Raw genomic sequence first — 17,982 nt, 5'->3', positions numbered from 1 at the left:
CAAACTAATTATAGGCCATTATTTGGCACCATAACAGAATGTTTAAAAAATGATAGTGAAGCATACATGATCGTGTGTATTCTTGTTTTATTGCATTTCAGAAGAACATGGTAGCAGAATTCGTCGGGATGGAGGTGAGTAGGAATAAAACATTGCAATAAAACAGTCAAAAAGAGCAGCGTTAAAATGTAATAAATTTGCAAACCTACTCCTAAATAGTATAAACAATTATCGACATAGCTATGTAGAAATGTGACAAATACATAGGAAAATACTATAAAGTCAATGTATATTGTCAAATGTTTCAATTAAATACAGGTTTTTTTTCAATTCTTTACAGAGATATTCCAAGGAAGAGGAGGTCAAAAGGGAGTTAACCGAATTGGTAGGTTGAAGAAAGAAAAATACAAACTGAAAAAAATGAATTCATTTCAGTATTTCTTCGATCCATTATATATTTTTTTTAATGACTTGGAACTAATAATCTATAATTAATGTGTTAATAATCCTATTGTAAATAACGCTAACGGTATGTTATCAAATAACGTATAAAAGTTAGCGTTATGTTGCAATGCGTTATCATAATAATTAAATGCACCAACTAACTTCCTCCTCCATAATAATCTGCATAAAAACGTATACTATACCGTATCTATTGGCCATAAGCCTATCTTTACGGCCTTAGCTTTAGTAACTAAACTCCTAACCTAAAAACCCATCTCACATAACCTCCTTTTCCAGAACCATCGCCATGTTGCACATCATGGCTGCCTTTAACTTCCATAATGTAGGCCTACTGCATTTTAGGTCATACCAGTGATGACGATCATCTTGATACAACGTTATTTTTCTTCAGCAACAGACTACATAAAGACCAATCAATTTAATTATAGCATATTATAAAAGAAAATAGAAAACCTCACTTCAGTAACTATGTACAAGTGGATAACATAATGAAGGAACAAACTAATTATAGGCCATTATTTGGCACCATAACAGAATGTTTAAAAAATGATAGTGAAGCATACTTGATCGTGTGTATTCTTGTTTTATTGCATTTCAGAAGAACATGGTAGCAGAATTCGTCGGGATGGAGGTGAGTAGGAATAAAACATTGCAATAAAACAGTCAAAAAGAACAGCGTTAAAATGTAATAAATTTGCAAACCTACTCCTAAATAGTATAACGAATTATCAACATAGCTATGTAGAAATGTGACAAATACATAGGAAAACACAATAAAGTCAATGTATATTGTCAAATGTTTCAATTTAGGCAACGTCTTTTTCAATTCTTTACAGAGATATTCCAAGGAAGAGGAGGTCAAAAGGGAGTTAACCGAATTGGTAGGTTGAAGAAAGAAAAATACAAACTGAAAAAGTGAATACATTTCAGTATTTGTTCGATCCATATTATGTTTTTTAATGACTTGGAACTAATAATCTATAATTAATGTGTCCATATTCCTGTTGTAAATAACGCTAACGGTAAGTTAAATTGATTAAAGTATAAAAGTTAGAGTCATTTTGTAATGTGTTATAATAATATTAAATGCAATAGATAACTTCCTCCTCCTCCACCATCATTTTCAGTATATATATATATATATATTGTGTATATGTAAATCAATGATGTTGCGTAGCACTGTGTAAATTATATATAAATCATACTGTAAATTATAGAAACAGTGCTCATATTCGGAACATGATCTCATAATCGCGTCGAGCATAACTCATTGGCGAAAGTTCCGTATTTTTTAGTTGTATGAAAAAATGTCTCTGGCTGGATTCGAACCTGCAACCTCTCGCTTACAGGGCGAGTATCATACCACTAGACCACAGAGCCATGTATGGTATTATCACAGATTTTCACCCACCAGATACATTCTCTCATACAACAAACGCCCTCACAATCAGTGGAGGCTTAACAAGTCAGAATAAATTCCAACTTTAATTCGCAACGGTTTTTTAAATAATATTGTGTATATGTAAATCAATGATGTTGCGTAGCACTGTGTAAATTATATATAAATCATACTGTAAATTATAGAAACAGTGCTCATATTCAGAACATGATCTCATAATCGCGTCGAGCATAACTCATTGGCGAAAGTTCCGTATTTTTTAGTTGTATGAAAAAATGTCTCTGGCTGGATTCGAACCTGCAACCTCTCGCTTACAGGGCGAGTATCATACCACTAGACCACAGAGCCATGTATGGTATTATCACAGATTTTCACCCACCAGATACATTCTCTCATACAACAAACGCCCTCACAATCAGTGAAGGCTTAACAAGTCAGAATAAATTCCAACTTTAATTCGCAACGGTTTTTTAAATAATATTGTGTATATGTAAATCAATGATGTTGCGTAGCACTGTGTAAATTATATATAAATCATACTGTAAATTATAGAAACAGTGCTCATATTCGGAACATGATCTCATAATCGCGTCGAGCATAACTCATTGGCGAAAGTTCCGTATTTTTTAGTTGTATGAAAAAATGTCTCTGGCTGGATTCGAACCTGCAACCTCTCGCTTACAGGGCGAGTATCATACCACTAGACCACAGAGCCATGTATGGTATTATCACAGATTTTCACCCACCAGATACATTCTCTCATACAACAAACGCCCTCACAATCAGTGGAGGCTTAACAAGTCAGAATAAATTCCAACTTTAATTCGCAACGGTTTTTTAAATAATATTGTGTATATGTAAATCAATGATGTTGCGTAGCACTGTGTAAATTATATATAAATCATACTGTAAATTATAAAAACAGTGCTCATATTCGGAACATGATCTCATAATCGCGTCGAGCATAACTCATTGGCGAAAGTTCCGTATTTTTTAGTTGTATGAAAAAATGTCTCTGGCTGGATTCGAACCTGCAACCTCTCGCTTACAGGGCGAGTATCATACCACTAGACCACAGAGCCATGTATGGTATTATCACAGATTTTCACCCACCAGATACATTCTCTCATACAACAAACGCCCTCACAATCAGTGGAGGCTTAACAAGTCAGAATAAATTCCAACTTTAATTCGCAACGGTTTTTTAAATAATATTGTGTATATGTAAATCAATGATGTTGCGTAGCACTGTGTAAATTATATATAAATCATACTGTAAATTATAGAAACAGTGCTCATATTCGGAACATGATCTCAGCCTCCACTGATTGTGAGGGCGTTTGTTGTATGAGAGAATGTATCTGGTGGGTGAAAATCTGTGATAATACCATACATGGCTCTGTGGTCTAGTGGTATGATACTCGCCCTGTAAGCGAGAGGTTGCAGGTTCGAATCCAGCCAGAGACATTTTTTCATACAACTAAAAAATACGGAACTTTCGCCAATGAGTTATGCTCGACGCGATTATGAGATCATGTTCCGAATATGAGCACTGTTTCTATAATTTACAGTATGATTTATATATAATTTACACAGTGCTACGCAACATCATTGATTTACATATACACAATATTATTTAAAAAACCGTTGCGAATTAAAGTTGGAATTTATTCTGACTTGTTAAGCCTCCACTGATTGTGAGGGCGTTTGTTGTATGAGAGAATGTATCTGGTGGGTGAAAATCTGTGATAATACCATACATGGCTCTGTGGTCTAGTGGTATGATACTCGCCCTGTAAGCGAGAGGTTGCAGGTTCGAATCCAGCCAGAGACATTTTTTCATACAACTAAAAAATACGGAACTTTCGCCAATGAGTTATGCTCGACGCGATTATGAGATCATGTTCCGAATATGAGCACTGTTTCTATAATTTACAGTATGATTTATATATATATATATATATATATATATATATATATATATATTATACTGAAAATATAAATTATACCTGGCCATAAGCCTAACTTTCTGGCATTAGATTTAGGTAACTAAAACCTAACCTTAAAAACCAATCTCGCATAACCTCCTTCCCCAGAATCATCGTCATGTTGCACAACATGGCTGCCTTTAACTTCCATAATGTACTGCATTTCAGGTCATACCAGTGATGACGATCATCTTAATACAACGTTATTTTTTATCAGCAACATAATTCATAAAGACCAAATAATTTAATTAGAGCATATTATAAAAGAAAATAGAAAACCTCACTTCAGTAACTATGTAAAAGTGGATAACATATTAAAGGAACAAAATAAGTATACGCCATTATTTAACATAATAACAGAATGTTTAAAAAATAACAGTGAAGCATACATGATCGTGTGTGTTCTTATTTTATTACATTTCAGAGCATGGTAGCAGAATTCGCCGGGATGGAGGTGAGTAGGAAAAAAACATTGCAATAAATCAGTCAAAAAGAACAGTGTTAAAATGTAATACAATAGCAAACCAAACTCCTAAGTAGTATAAATAATTATCGACATATGTTAAAAATGTGAAACTACATAAAGACAATATATTTTGTCAAATTTTTCAATTACTGTATACAGTAATGATTTTTCAATTTACCTTTACAGAAATATTTCCAATAGGTGGTATCGGAGTTGGAAGAATAGGAGAAGGCTACGGAATAGGTAGGTGGAAGAAATAGAGACACTCAAAAATAAAAACTGAAAAAAAAATTATTTCATAATTTATTTTAGCATACATTTAGTAGAATTGAATAAAAAAACATTGACCTGAACAATAACAACAATAACAACAACAATAAAAAATAACAAAAATGATAATAATAACGATAATAATAATAATAATGGTAATTGGCATCTTTTGCCGCTCCTTGGCGCAATCTAGCTATTTTTTGTATTGTTATGTCTGTATTATGTGTTTGCCGAAATTAATAAAATTTAAAAAATAAATAAATAAATTATAGACCATTATTTTGCATCTTGACAGAAAGTTGGAATGAAATATAACAACAAGTGAATGATTAAAGATTAAGAATGGTAATATGCCTATATGTAACTGAACGACCTAACCCTCTAAATAGCTCTCACTCGCGGAATCCTTCGGGATGATGGTGCGTAGGCATAAATAATTTTTTTTAAATGCAGTTGGAACAGAATATTGCAAACCTACGAAAGGATGTGGTAAAATTATCCTATTAAGTGAGTTTACAAATCACAAGCAACTTGAATATTTCATCGCGTCATGATTGGTTGGAATTTCTTTTTTGAGTTTCACCTACTTTGGTGCGTCAAGCGGTAGCTGATCTTTTGCATTTTTACCAAGTACGACGTGATGGATCGTCAAAACTGACGATTATGATTGGTCAATCAAATATCTGCTGGTGCTGTACGCCTTCCACGCCGTACAGCACCAGCACCGCGGTGCACCGGTGTACATACAATTAATTCAGATGTCGTTTTTACCACATGCAAATTATATTAGGGTTAAGAATCTTATCTTGTTGTACTATAAATGTTACACTAATGATTTTCCCTTTATCCTGCTTCAAGGAAAATTTGAAATTATAGGTAGGTGAACTGAGACATAAAATGAAAAAGTGATTTTCCTAAATTCATTTTGGTATTGCTCGATCCCTATTAGTATTTCAAAATGTTATGAATTATTAGATTTTTACAATAATCATTTGTTCGCAACATTTGCTATGTTAAGCACGTGGACTTTTCTCTTTTCTACTTGTTGTATCAGGCATTCCTGGTGCCCTAATGAACACAAACTTTGAAAGCGGCAAGTTTTTGAATATATATATAAAAAAAAAAAAAACACACTAAATTAATAATAATAATATAGACTAAATTAAGTACCATTGATATAAAAATTACACTTAAAACTAATTAAAAGTTAGCATCGAAGTAAATATTTTGGTGTTAATGATAAAAGAAAATACAGTATAAATAAAATAGAATACTTTTACATAAACAATTATTCATCACTCAATCATTAATTTACTAAAGCTTCGTTCCCACTAGGACGAAACGCTAGGTCACCACGAGTAAATTATTGACCAATCACAAACAATCGGTGTATCAACTTAAATATCTGTGTCGAAGTGAGAGGCGAGGAAACACGTCCCAATATCACAATAAATAAACATGACGTAGTATTTTGTGTCTACTATATCGTAACATGAAGAGATTATTCAAGAATGGATACAAATTGTCAACAATAATACAATTTTCACAATTTCCATAAACTGTACTGTGTGAATAATTTTAACTACTATATCATTATTGTATATACATTTTAATCTAATTAATTAGTAATGTTTCACTTGTATTTTTAGATGGTAACTAAAGAGTTGACTTACACTGAATCATCTGCAGATCTGTTTTAACCAAATCTCTATTACTAATTGTGTCTCTATACTTGTTCTTTGTAGTTATACACAACCCTGGCTGAACTACATTAATGTTGGTCTCCTCTGGTTGTAGTAGAGTACACTAGTTCTTTTAAATTCCTATTCAACTTTGTTCATTTAAATTCTAAAGAAAACAATGGTTTAGGCCTATGTATTTTGGTTTCGGTATATAGCGGTTTTACAGTGGTGTAACTTTTTGATCGTGCATGTGTTCATGTTTATTAAGAGTGTTATTTTATTTGGTAATTAAAATGCTTCTGTAGCTACAGCGTATCTGTCTTTATTTTCATATACTGTACTCGCAATTCCATTTCTTATACTGACCATTATTGCATCAAAGAACATTTTAGAGGCATATTCATAGTTATAAAGCTACATTCACACTTGTTCCGTTTCAGGGAATGAAAGACGTTCAAATGTTATTATGATTTTCCATTGTTTAACGTTCCGTAAAATGGTGTGAATGTAGCAATGTTGCCTTTGTATAAGTCTTTGTTATAAAACACCTGGTAAAAGATCATAATATGATGAATTTATGCCATATTATGGCATAAATTATGAACTGTTTAATGTTCGGTTGTTTATTTCAAAGGCCAGTCAAGTAATAGCACGTTGCGACTCCAAAATCAATCTCTGGTAGAGACCGTTGTCCATACATACAAATTGAATTTGATTACTGTGTTATATGATTTGCATTTATTATGATGCATGCATAATGTGACACTAAAAATAATAAAATATTTTAACTTAAGAAATAAATGAGGATTTTTTATATCTTTTATTAACAATGAAAGAGTGACGCGGATTAGCTGGGCCTAGCATTGCCTGCCTGATCAACGTGTCTGCTGAAAAACTCGCCATTTACTCAATAACTTGAAAATATGTTCACTATGCAGTACATAAAATTATACTGTAGCTTTTTTCTTTAAAAAAAAGAAGAAAATAACGATTACATTCTCAAATATTCTGTTTCTAATCAAGGAGCGTATTTTATCTTTATAGCCAATCAGAGTCAGAGATTCACAAACTCTTGGTAGAAATGTTAGCAACTTAACACCATACCAATTTCAACTGGCTACTTTTATTTTAAAAAGATAAAGAGGTTGTTAACAATTATTGTAGATTGAAATATTATTTTGGAACAGATACAGGTACCAAACATGACGTCATTTGGGTTAGTGGTTTGTTTACAAAAGCGCCTTGACGAATATCTATTTTTAGTGAACAAAAATACAACTTTCTAATAGATTTTCAATGGAAACGACTTAAATAATTGCAAAATACATAATAAATAAATAAATAAATAAGACTAAATTTAATATTTTTTATGAACAAGAGTTTGATATTTTAAAGATAAGTGTTTAGATCATTTTGTATTGAAATCGCAAAAGTTTTTTTATAGATATACTCTGCACCGGTTTTTCCATTGCCTTAGATGAGTAAGAAGGTTAAAATTGTTAGCGATAACTTGAAGATTTGGACTAAAGATAAATCCGCTACAAAAGATATTTTAAAATGTGAATTAAAGCGTCTTTTACCCTGGGGTAGGAAGGAAAGAACATAGTGGTTTCTGCAAGAGACCGGTGGAGTCAAATGTTCAATGTCCAAAAATAGCAGTGTCAGGAGATTGCCATCTATCTGATAGATTGTGATTAATTTACTATTGGTAATCATAATGCATAAAAACGTAAAACAAAATAAAGCAGAAAATATATCGACGAGAAAAAAGTATAGTAAACAGTACATTCAGTTAATTATCCGTATAAATATTTACATAATCGAATATAATCCACACATGGAAAAACTTTGAGAGATAACCACAGTATACATTTTAGTAAGTATATTATCCTCATTTTATACACAATATAAACATAATTAAACACTTAAACTAAACATTTAAAACTATAAACACTCTATTAATTGCTGATATTCGAATACAAATAATACTGACAATTGCAAAAAAATAAAGCGTGTAACTGTTTTTAGTACAAAATTGTTAGTTATTTTGCATAATGCTTGGTTCTAACTAGAGACGCAACACAACGACGTAACACAACTTAAGAAATTTGACGAATCACAACCGATGGACTGTCGGATGTCATTTGTCAACTCGCTCTAAATAAACAAGAAACAAAGTTACGGTAACTGTGTTTCAACGGAAAATGATGTGCAATTATAAAAAGTTAGTTTTAAAACAGAAAATAAACGTTGTGTAAGTGAAAACCTCCTTCTAAAAAAATGAAACGTTGCCATACGGGAATTACGTTTCCTCACAAACCACAAATATTCTTCAAAGATTATCTATATAGAAACACAATAAGTATTTCACATCTGGTAATGGGTGTTTAAGATAATGTGTCATGGGTTATCACTATGTAATCCAGTCTAGTTAAAGATGAATACAAGATATGAAGACAGACAAAAACGTAGGTACATATATATTATGGCAAAACAGAAATACAAACGGTTAGTTGTTTCTGTTTATATACCTGTATTGCACGGCATACCCTGTAAAAAGAACTAAAAGTATAATATGAGAATAACAATGATACTATTGTAATACTAAATGCAAAACAAAATTGAACAGATGATTGAATATAGAAACATCTGGTTGAGATTATATGTCTATGTTCCCATAAACATACGGAAGACATCTTCAACCGATGACAAACAATGCTGTGTCTTCGACCGATGACAAACAATGCTGTGTCTTCAACCGATAACAGACAATGCTGTGACTTTTCGATTTTAAAAGAAAGTAAATAAATGTTATTTTGAGTTGAATTGAATTGAAAGCATGACCAAAAGAAAAATTTAGTTATTTAAAAATTCCTTAAAAGACAGTATTGTAGACAAACATGTTACTGTAAAATATTGTTTAAGTATTAGCCTACACCAATGTATGACTTAAAACAAACTGTGATCGTCTAAATTCAAAAGTCAAACACAGTATATCAATATTAACATGGTGTCCTGAAATCCCCTGAGGACGCTATGTTATTTCTGTTGGTTACACTTTCCTGAACAACATTGTTTGTCATCGATCGAAGATGTCTTCCGTTTCGTTAAAAGGCGTATTTGCAAAACTTTTATTAAACATTTAAAGGCGTATAACATATCGACCGAACAAAAGGTGGTGAATGATACTAGGGCCAATGGTATTAAGAAGGTAGATTACAATTTTCTTCTAAAAAAAAATACGATTTACTCATGGAACGTAGGGGTAGACTGAGGCCGCAACGGGGATCCACTGAACGTCATCGTCTCACCTTCCTCCCAAGGAGCATACGAGACTATAATGAAAGGTATCAAAGAAAGAATTTATTACGATACACTTTTATACACTTATGTATTAGGCATATCATTTCTCTTTTAAATACGGCATTGTTATTAGACAGCAACACAATTTCCCAAGTTGGGATGATTAAAGTTTTCTTGTATCTTGTATCTTGTATCTTGTATTGGATCAAAAATGGTTAATTTTCTCATTAACTTTATTAATATTATGATGATAGCTATTCAATTTTAATACAAATCCTCAATTTCTCCAAAGAATGGCTTGGAACATTTTTCTTACAGCAAGTGTCAGTTAGTTTCATTATTATTTCATACACCATGTAAAAACAATAAGCACACTTAAACTAAATATATTTAAAAGTATAAACATTGTTTTACTTAATGGTATTCGAATAACAACAATAATGAACATCGTAAAATACTCTAGATAAATAGATTTTTATAGTTTTGTTTACATTTTTTTAATGTCAGCCGTCTGTTTATTCTATTAGGAATATGCATATATATATTATTATTATTATTATTATTGCATCAGTTTAGATATAAAATAGTGTATAAATTCGATACATGAACCATTCGTAATAAACTGACGTTCGATTAACCATCATGGCAGCTGCTCAATTGTAAGTACCAGCTAAAGCGTCTTTCACATCTGCTACGGTTCCGGCTGCGGCTAATACAATCCCATCTCACTGTTTTCACATCTGCTCTGGTTCCGGCTGCGATTAATACAATCACATCTCACTGTTTCGTTTTCACACTGCTATACGCGACTAGCCGGCTACACTATGCGGAAATCTATACGTCAGAAGTATCCGCGTGGCCCGTCATCTCACTGTTCAGTTTTCACACTGCTATACGCGACTAGCCGGCTACACTATACGCACATCTATAAGTCAGAAGTATCCGCGTGGCGCGTCGTATAAACGAAAAGCCGTAAATGCTGTATGTACTGACGCGAACTGGATCTAAAGCGGAAGCGGAGTAGGTGCTTAAATATTCACTGACCTTATTAATCCTATGTTTGTTTTCAAAATAATATTTTGAGTACAATTTTCAGGAGATTACAAACGTTGGTGGTAGTATTTTTGGTCGTGTTCTTCTTGCAACCTGAATTTGGGCAATGTCAGAGGAGTAAGTCTTTAAGCCGATTTTCACTCTAGGCAAATGTGTTCGCGAATCGAACGCGAAAACAAAAATCAAAGCAAAATATATTATTAATCTAATTTGAAAACTTATACACTTTAAAGTTAATTTTTTCTTTATTGCTTCAGAACCTGCTGCTAAAAGATCTGGATTAAACGCTGAAGGTAAGTTTAAAAATAAAACAAAATATGCATAACATGCAGTATAATTTGTAAAAAACCCTTTTTTGTCAAACTAATTTGATAGTGTAGATTGAAGAAAGAGCTTTATTCTACAAACGTTATCGAATGCACGTCATGGTGCAAGTAATCATTATTTCTAAATCAATTCTATCATCATCGGGGATGATCCTGACGATAGGTATTAATGCGAAGGAACTGTATTTATACTGTGAACGCCGACTTAAGAGCTCAAACGGTATCAATATAAGAAGAAGTTTAACACCTAGTCCGAATTATTTCTTCAATATAGGCCTAGGACTAGAAAGAAATTTATATAGAGACGACACGAGACAAATTAGAAACATTAATTATCATCACTTTATCATTAAATTTATTATCATTACTTATCGTCACTTTTCTGTTAGGTAGAACTAATTACCGTACCGCACTGCACGTGACCTTAATTCGAACACAAATACAACCATTTGCATTGTCTGTGTACCATGTTCCATTATAACCATAGGCATACATTCTTACATTAGTAGGCTACTTTGATTAATTGCTTTTTGGATTAAACAAATCCTTCAAATGTTGACCTAAACTAAAAGTAGATAACACATTTTTGATAAACACGGTTACAAACATCAACTTATCTGTTACATGAATATAAATTTCAAAGTGTTCATGCTTTTTGTCTGATCTTTTTCAGAACCTCATAATAGAATAATAGTACTGTATTCATAAAATAAAATAAATACGATGATAGCGGATAATCATTGCTTGGATAATTTATGATTTTCAACATTTTAATACCATGTAATATAATTATGTATTATATATTTCTTTTTATGTTCAATGTACAGTAATAATTATATTTATTCGCAAATTTAATACACATTACTATAATATAAACGATACCGGTAGGGGACCACATATTACGTTTACAAAGTGAATAATGAATTCAAAAACACAATGGAATCAATCTTAAGCATGAACTTTACATCTGTTTAACACAAAACACTAACATTCAATGTTTTAATGCAATATTCTTGCTATTAATCACCCGTTTTTAATATGTTATGTTATTTCAGTTCATGACAGAGTTCGTCGAGGTGAAGAAGGTGATGGTATACTATATTATTCTATTTTATTATTTTAATAATCATAATCTATATATAAATTATGGTTAATTCTGACATAAATTAGACGAGCATAAAAAAAAACTTCGGTACAAATCTCTGCCTTGGATGCCTACCTGATCTATCTCAGATGTACCTTGAAATCTAAATTTGACAACAATGGATTTTACTATTACGATATTGTTCCATATTTCTATCTTAGAAAGATATTATAAAGAGTTTTTTAACAAAATTTATGATTTCAACGTCAGATTTTCGACTCAATTTTAATTCTACGTAGTCAAAGTAATTTCTGGGTTCACAATTAGTTCACTTTGCAACAACCTGGTTTCAACTAAGTTGGTCGTTATATAGTTATAGGCTATAGCCATTTTAGATGTTTTTGTTTATTTTAGAAGCGGACCACGCCTGCGAAGGTACAGTAGTTAAAAAATAAAAATTATACTGCAATCAAATTAATAAAGATAAAAGTAAATATACGCCATAAAGTCCGTTAGGACCAGAATGTCCGCCCATGTTGCAAGCCGTCTAAAACGTCTTTTTTCTTGGGCTGAAACGGCTTACTTTGTCGCGGAAGTTAATTTCAAAAGATGTTTAAATTAAATAAAGTATTAATTAGTAGGATGGTATTTATTTTAATAAACGCCTCTCCAAAAAAAACATCACTTTGAATAATAAACGCCCATCCTCATTTATAATACACACAAATAAAGTATTATATTTATAATAACACAATTATACTAATTGTAGTAGAATTCATCTCTATTATCTACAATTTACCAAGCATCTGTTTTTCTTTTTACCACTTTTCATATCTATTAGAGGATTTAATTTGATTATAAAATAATGTTACCATATTATTAAAACACAAAATTATCCCTCGAATATGCACCTACCTCAAATGATCTCCGCCTCCCCACCTCCAACCTATAATGACCCTACCAAACAATAAACACTATCCTTTAAAATATTATTAATCATCTAAGACAGGTTTAGTTTTACGATCTGTCAAGCATTTTCAATAATGGTAACCGACAGAAAACGTACAAGGAGAACGTCCTTTTAAAACCTGTTTACCCGTCTCATTCCATATTATTCCGAGAACCATCGTCTACACTTCCTAGAGGGGGAACGAGCGAAGCGAGCTCACCCTCTAGTATTTTATAATTATAGGCGTAATCAATATTACGACCTTACTCACATGTGGGGAAATAAGTTTGCACATTTTATAGTTTTCTTCTGCCGCTTTAACATTCTGAAAGTTTAATGCATGCTAATCTCTTTGATGTCGTGAAACATCTAAGTGCTCTACAGACGTGTGAGAAAAAAACCTAAACCGAAACCAAGTATGGATACGCCCTCAGCGCTAATCAGTCTTTTGTCTAATTGAACCCTGGTCAGCACCAATTGTGTGTGTCGATCATCCCGTATTCGCACATCCTGTATTAGGAAAAGGTTGATAACTTCTTTTTTAATCCAAAATATCTTTCTAGATGTTGAAATAAAAGGGGATTTGATAATTAAGTTTGAAAATGACAATGTATTCTTCATGTTTCCTACTAATAATCTTTGTTACAGAGTCTTCTATTATGGAAATAAACGCTGAAAGTAAGTAATGAAAACCAAATCGAAATATGTCCAGAAGAAAGAAGAAACTCTTAAACGGATATGTCACATAAATCAAAATATCTAAATTTTTTTTAAAAAGCCAAAACACAATTCAACCGTAATTATGAAAGTCGTATGCACCATGTTCAACTACAATCAATACTAATGTAAAATACTTAATTACTGATTCCTTTTCAGATTATAACACAGATCGTTTGGGATAATAAACCAGTTAAAAAGTAGATAACATTTGATAACCAAACCTGCAAACCTAATAACTTATCCAAATGTTAACATGAATATAAATTTCAAAATGTTCCTATGTTTTTGTTTAATTGTTTCAGGACCTCCTAAGAAAATAAACACTGAAGGTAAGTTACAACTGTACAATAAGTCAAATTAAAATCCAAATAATAAACCTACCCAATGTATGGCAGTACGCCTTCGTTGCAAACCAGCGTTTGATATAATTGAACCCAATAATAAACCTACCCGAGGTATGGCAGTACGCCTTCGTCACAAACCAGCGTTTGGTATAATTGAACCCAGTAATAAACCTACCCGAGGTATGGCAGTACGCCTTCGTTGCAAACCAGCGTTTGGTATAATTGAACCCAATAATAAACCTACCCGAGGTATGGCAGTGCGCCTTCGTTGCAAACCAGCGTTTGGTATAATTGAACCCAATAATAAACCTACCCGAGGTATGGCAGTACGCCTTCGTTGCAAACCAGCGTTTGGTATAATTGAACCAAATAATAAACCTACCCGAGGTATCGCAGTACGCCTTCGTTGCAAACCAGCGTTTGGTATAATTGAACCCAATAATAAACCTACCCGAGGTATGGCAGTACGCCTTCGTTGCAAACCAGCGTTTGGTATAATTGAACCCAGTAATAAACCTACCCGAGGTATGACAGTACGCCTTCGTTTCAAATCAGCGTTTGGTATATTGAACCCAATAATAAACCTACCCGAGGTATGGCAGTACGCCTTCGTCACAAACAAGCGTTTGGTATAATTGAACCCAATAATAAACCTACCCGAGGTATGGCAGTACGCCTTCGTCACAAACCAGCGTTTGGTATAATTCAACCCAATAATAAACCTACCCGAGGTATGGCAGTACGCCTTCGTTGCAAACCAGCGTTTTGTATATTGAACCCAATAATAAACCTACCCGAGGTATGGCAGTACGCCTTCGTTGCAAACCAACGTTGGTATATTGAACCCAATAATAAACCTACCCGAGGTATGGCAGTACGCCTTCGTTGCAAACCAGCGTTTTGTATATTGAACCCAATAATAAACCTACCCGAGGTATGGCAGTACGCCTTCGTCACAAACCAGCGTTTGGTATAATTGAACCCAGTAATAAACCTACCCGAGGTATGGCAGTACGCCTTCGTTGCAAACCAGCGTTTGGTATAATTGAACCCAATAATAAACCTACCCGAGGTATGGCAGTACGCCTTCGTTGCAAACCAGTGTTTGGTATAATTGAACCCAATAATAAACCTACCCGAGTTATGGCAGTACGCCTTCGTTGCAAACCAGCGTTTGGTATAATTTAACTCAATAATAAAGCTACCCGAGGTATGGCAGTACGCCTTCGTCACAAACCAGCGTTTGGTATAATTGAACCCAGTAATAAACCTACCCGAGGTATGGCAGTACGCCTTCCTTGCAAACCAGCGTTTGGTATAATTGAACCCAATAATAAACCTACCCGAGGTATGGCAGTGCGCCTTCGTTGCAAACCAGCGTTTGGTATAATTGAACCCAATAATAAACCTACCCGAGGTATGGCAGTACGCCTTCGTTGCAAACCAGCGTTTGGTATAATTGAACCAAATAATAAACCTACCCGAGGTATCGCAGTACGCCTTCGTTGCAAACCAGCGTTTGGTATAATTGAACCCAATAATAAACCTACCCGAGGTATGGCAGTACGCCTTCGTTGCAAACCAGCGTTTGGTATAATTGAACCCAGTAATAAACCTACCCAAGGTATGACAGTACGCCTTCGTTTCAAATCAGCGTTTGGTATATTGAACCCAATAATAAACCTACCCGAGGTATGGCAGTACGCCTTCGTCACAAACCAGCGTTTGGTATAATTGAACCCAATAATAAACCTACCCGAGGTATGGCAGTACGCCTTCGTCACAAACCAGCGTTTGGTATAATTCAACCCAATAATAAACCTACCCGAGGTATGGCAGTACGCCTTCGTTGCAAACCAGCGTTTTGTATATTGAACCCAATAATAAACCTACCCGAGGTATGGCAGTAGGCCTTCGTTGCAAACCAGCGTTTTGTATATTGAACCCAATAATAAACCTACCCGAGGTATGGCAGTACGCCTTCGTTGCAAACCAACGTTGGTATATTGAACCCAATAATAAACCTACCCGAGGTATGGCAGTACGCCTTCGTTGCAAACCAGCGTTTTGTATATTGAACCCAATAATAAACCTACCCAAGGTATGGCAGTACGCCTTCGTTGCAAACCAGCGTTTGGTATATTGAACCCAATAATAAACTTACCCGAGGTATGGCAGTACGCCTTCGTTGCAAACCAACGTTGGTATATTGAACCCAATAATAAACCTACTCGAGGTATGGCAGTACGCCTTCATTGCAAACCAGCGTTTGGTATAATTGAACCCAGTAATAAACCTACCCAAGGTATTACAGTACGCCTTCGTTGAAAACCAGCGTCTGGTATAATTGAACCTAATAATAAACCTACCCGAGGTATGGCAGTACGCCTTCGTTGCAAACCAGCGTTTGGTATAATTGAACCCTGCTCAACTTTTTTTCCCGGTAATCCCTAATATTCTCTTATAACAATAAAAAATATCATTTCACATAATATCAATGCCTTTTAACAAGAAGCCAAATGTATCTGTTTCTGATTGAATGCTGATAATATATCATTTGAAAACAGGAAACAAATTAAAGAAGTGCTTCCTAAAAATATCTTTAAATACAATATTGTGTGTAAAGCGATTTAATCGGTAATAATCCTATTAATGGTGTTGTTTATATGACAATCAGGCCTATCATGTAATTTTTATAAGGCATAACAGTGCGAACAGCATAATATCACATGGGAATAAGATTTCGCATAACGTAGTTATTATAGTTGGTATTGTATACGCATGTTAAAATGATATTAACTTTTAAAACAATTTCCATTTTCTTTCAGCAGGCCTACCTCCTAAAGGAGTAAACTAAACCAGACTACGGTCTTCGTGGAAACAAGTCCAGTAACCTGTCACATTTATAATCGTTTTGGTGACTTAGATAATTTTTTAATTCGGTATTTGGGACTTTTATTAATTATTCACCTGTTTGAAAGGTTTTAAAAACTTACTGTTTCTATTAATTTGAATGTTAATTAATGTCCTGTAACCTATAAACACTGTAGAGTTACTTTATGCAAATACTGATACCCACCATTTTATTTACGGTATGGCTGTATAACGTAATAGCGTTATGTTAGCCAATATATTGTTTAGTCTCAGGAGATGCATAATCTTGTATTGTTAAAGCATTACAATGGTGTTGGTCTGTTTTTTAACAATTCTATTATTATTCTATTTCTCACAAAAAGTGCCACCTGACTACTCCCCAGGTAAAAATTCCAGTTGGACCAGTTGGAACTGGAACCAGTTGGATGATGGAAATTCGTTTTTTTCCAACTGGTCCAACTGGTTCCAGTTCCAACTGGTCTCAGTTCCAACTGGTCCCAGTTCCAACTGGTCCCAGTTCCAACTGGTCCCAGTTCCAACTGGTTCCAATTGGTCCAACTGGTTCCAGTTCCAACTGGTCACAGGAATAATTTTTAATTGAAAACCAGCTGGAAATTTTCCAACTGGTCTGGTCAATCCTAGTTGGAAATTTTCCAATTGGTCCAAAATTCAGTACTGAAACAAATACACAAACAAGAGAACTTGTTTAATTGTATACTTTATTAACTTTATTAATGTTATACCTTAACATACACAGCCATTACACAAACATCTTAATAAATAATAACCAGTATACCCTGTATTCCCGTTGCTTTTTACAAGTACATTTTATTTAGTAATAATATAGAAGCGACTATGAAGCGACTTGCTTATGGCCTTCTTAATATTTAGTCATGTCTCAACAATTGATCTGAAAAGTAATCAAAAAGAAAAAAAAATTATAGATATTGTATTTATTAAATTAAAATTATTCAATGTCGTCTATAAAAAAATGATTTTAACTTACCCTTCAATTTTTTACTGTGCTTTTGCAGCATTATGACTGGCTTGGTTAGTATT

General features: G+C 33.6%; 1 protein-coding gene and 1 long non-coding RNA gene across 3 annotated transcripts in view; both read left to right on the top strand.

The window, feature by feature from the left end:
• LOC140040848 (uncharacterized) overlaps positions 1–17,982 on the top strand; it is a 59,264-nt gene that overhangs the window by 2,480 nt on the left and 38,802 nt on the right. The window contains exons 4-10 of one of the 2 annotated variants that reach the window (XM_072087091.1): positions 102–134; positions 341–385; positions 1,064–1,096; positions 1,302–1,346; positions 4,277–4,306; positions 4,505–4,561; positions 6,238–6,533. In XM_072087091.1, coding sequence (XP_071943192.1) covers positions 102–134; positions 341–385; positions 1,064–1,096; positions 1,302–1,346; positions 4,277–4,306; positions 4,505–4,561; positions 6,238–6,248 — 254 coding nt within the window. In that variant the 3' untranslated portion in view covers positions 6,249–6,533. Of the gene's footprint in view, positions 1–101; positions 135–340; positions 386–1,063; positions 1,097–1,301; positions 1,347–4,276; positions 4,307–4,504; positions 4,562–6,237; positions 6,534–17,982 lie in introns of those variants that run through there. The other variant, XM_072087090.1, reaches the window with a different exon arrangement.
• LOC140040852 (uncharacterized) lies at positions 10,884–17,116 on the top strand. Its single transcript, XR_011842779.1, has 5 exons — positions 10,884–10,919; positions 12,008–12,037; positions 13,634–13,663; positions 14,008–14,034; positions 16,878–17,116. It is a non-coding gene; the product is annotated as an uncharacterized lncRNA (long non-coding RNA).

Source organism: Antedon mediterranea, chromosome 2, assembly GCF_964355755.1.
Source record: "Antedon mediterranea chromosome 2, ecAntMedi1.1, whole genome shotgun sequence".
In the NCBI taxonomy this organism is placed as follows: Eukaryota; Metazoa; Echinodermata; class Crinoidea; order Comatulida; family Antedonidae; genus Antedon; species Antedon mediterranea.
Note: the sequence above shows the minus strand (reverse complement) of the source record. Positions and strands in the feature narration are given on the sequence as shown.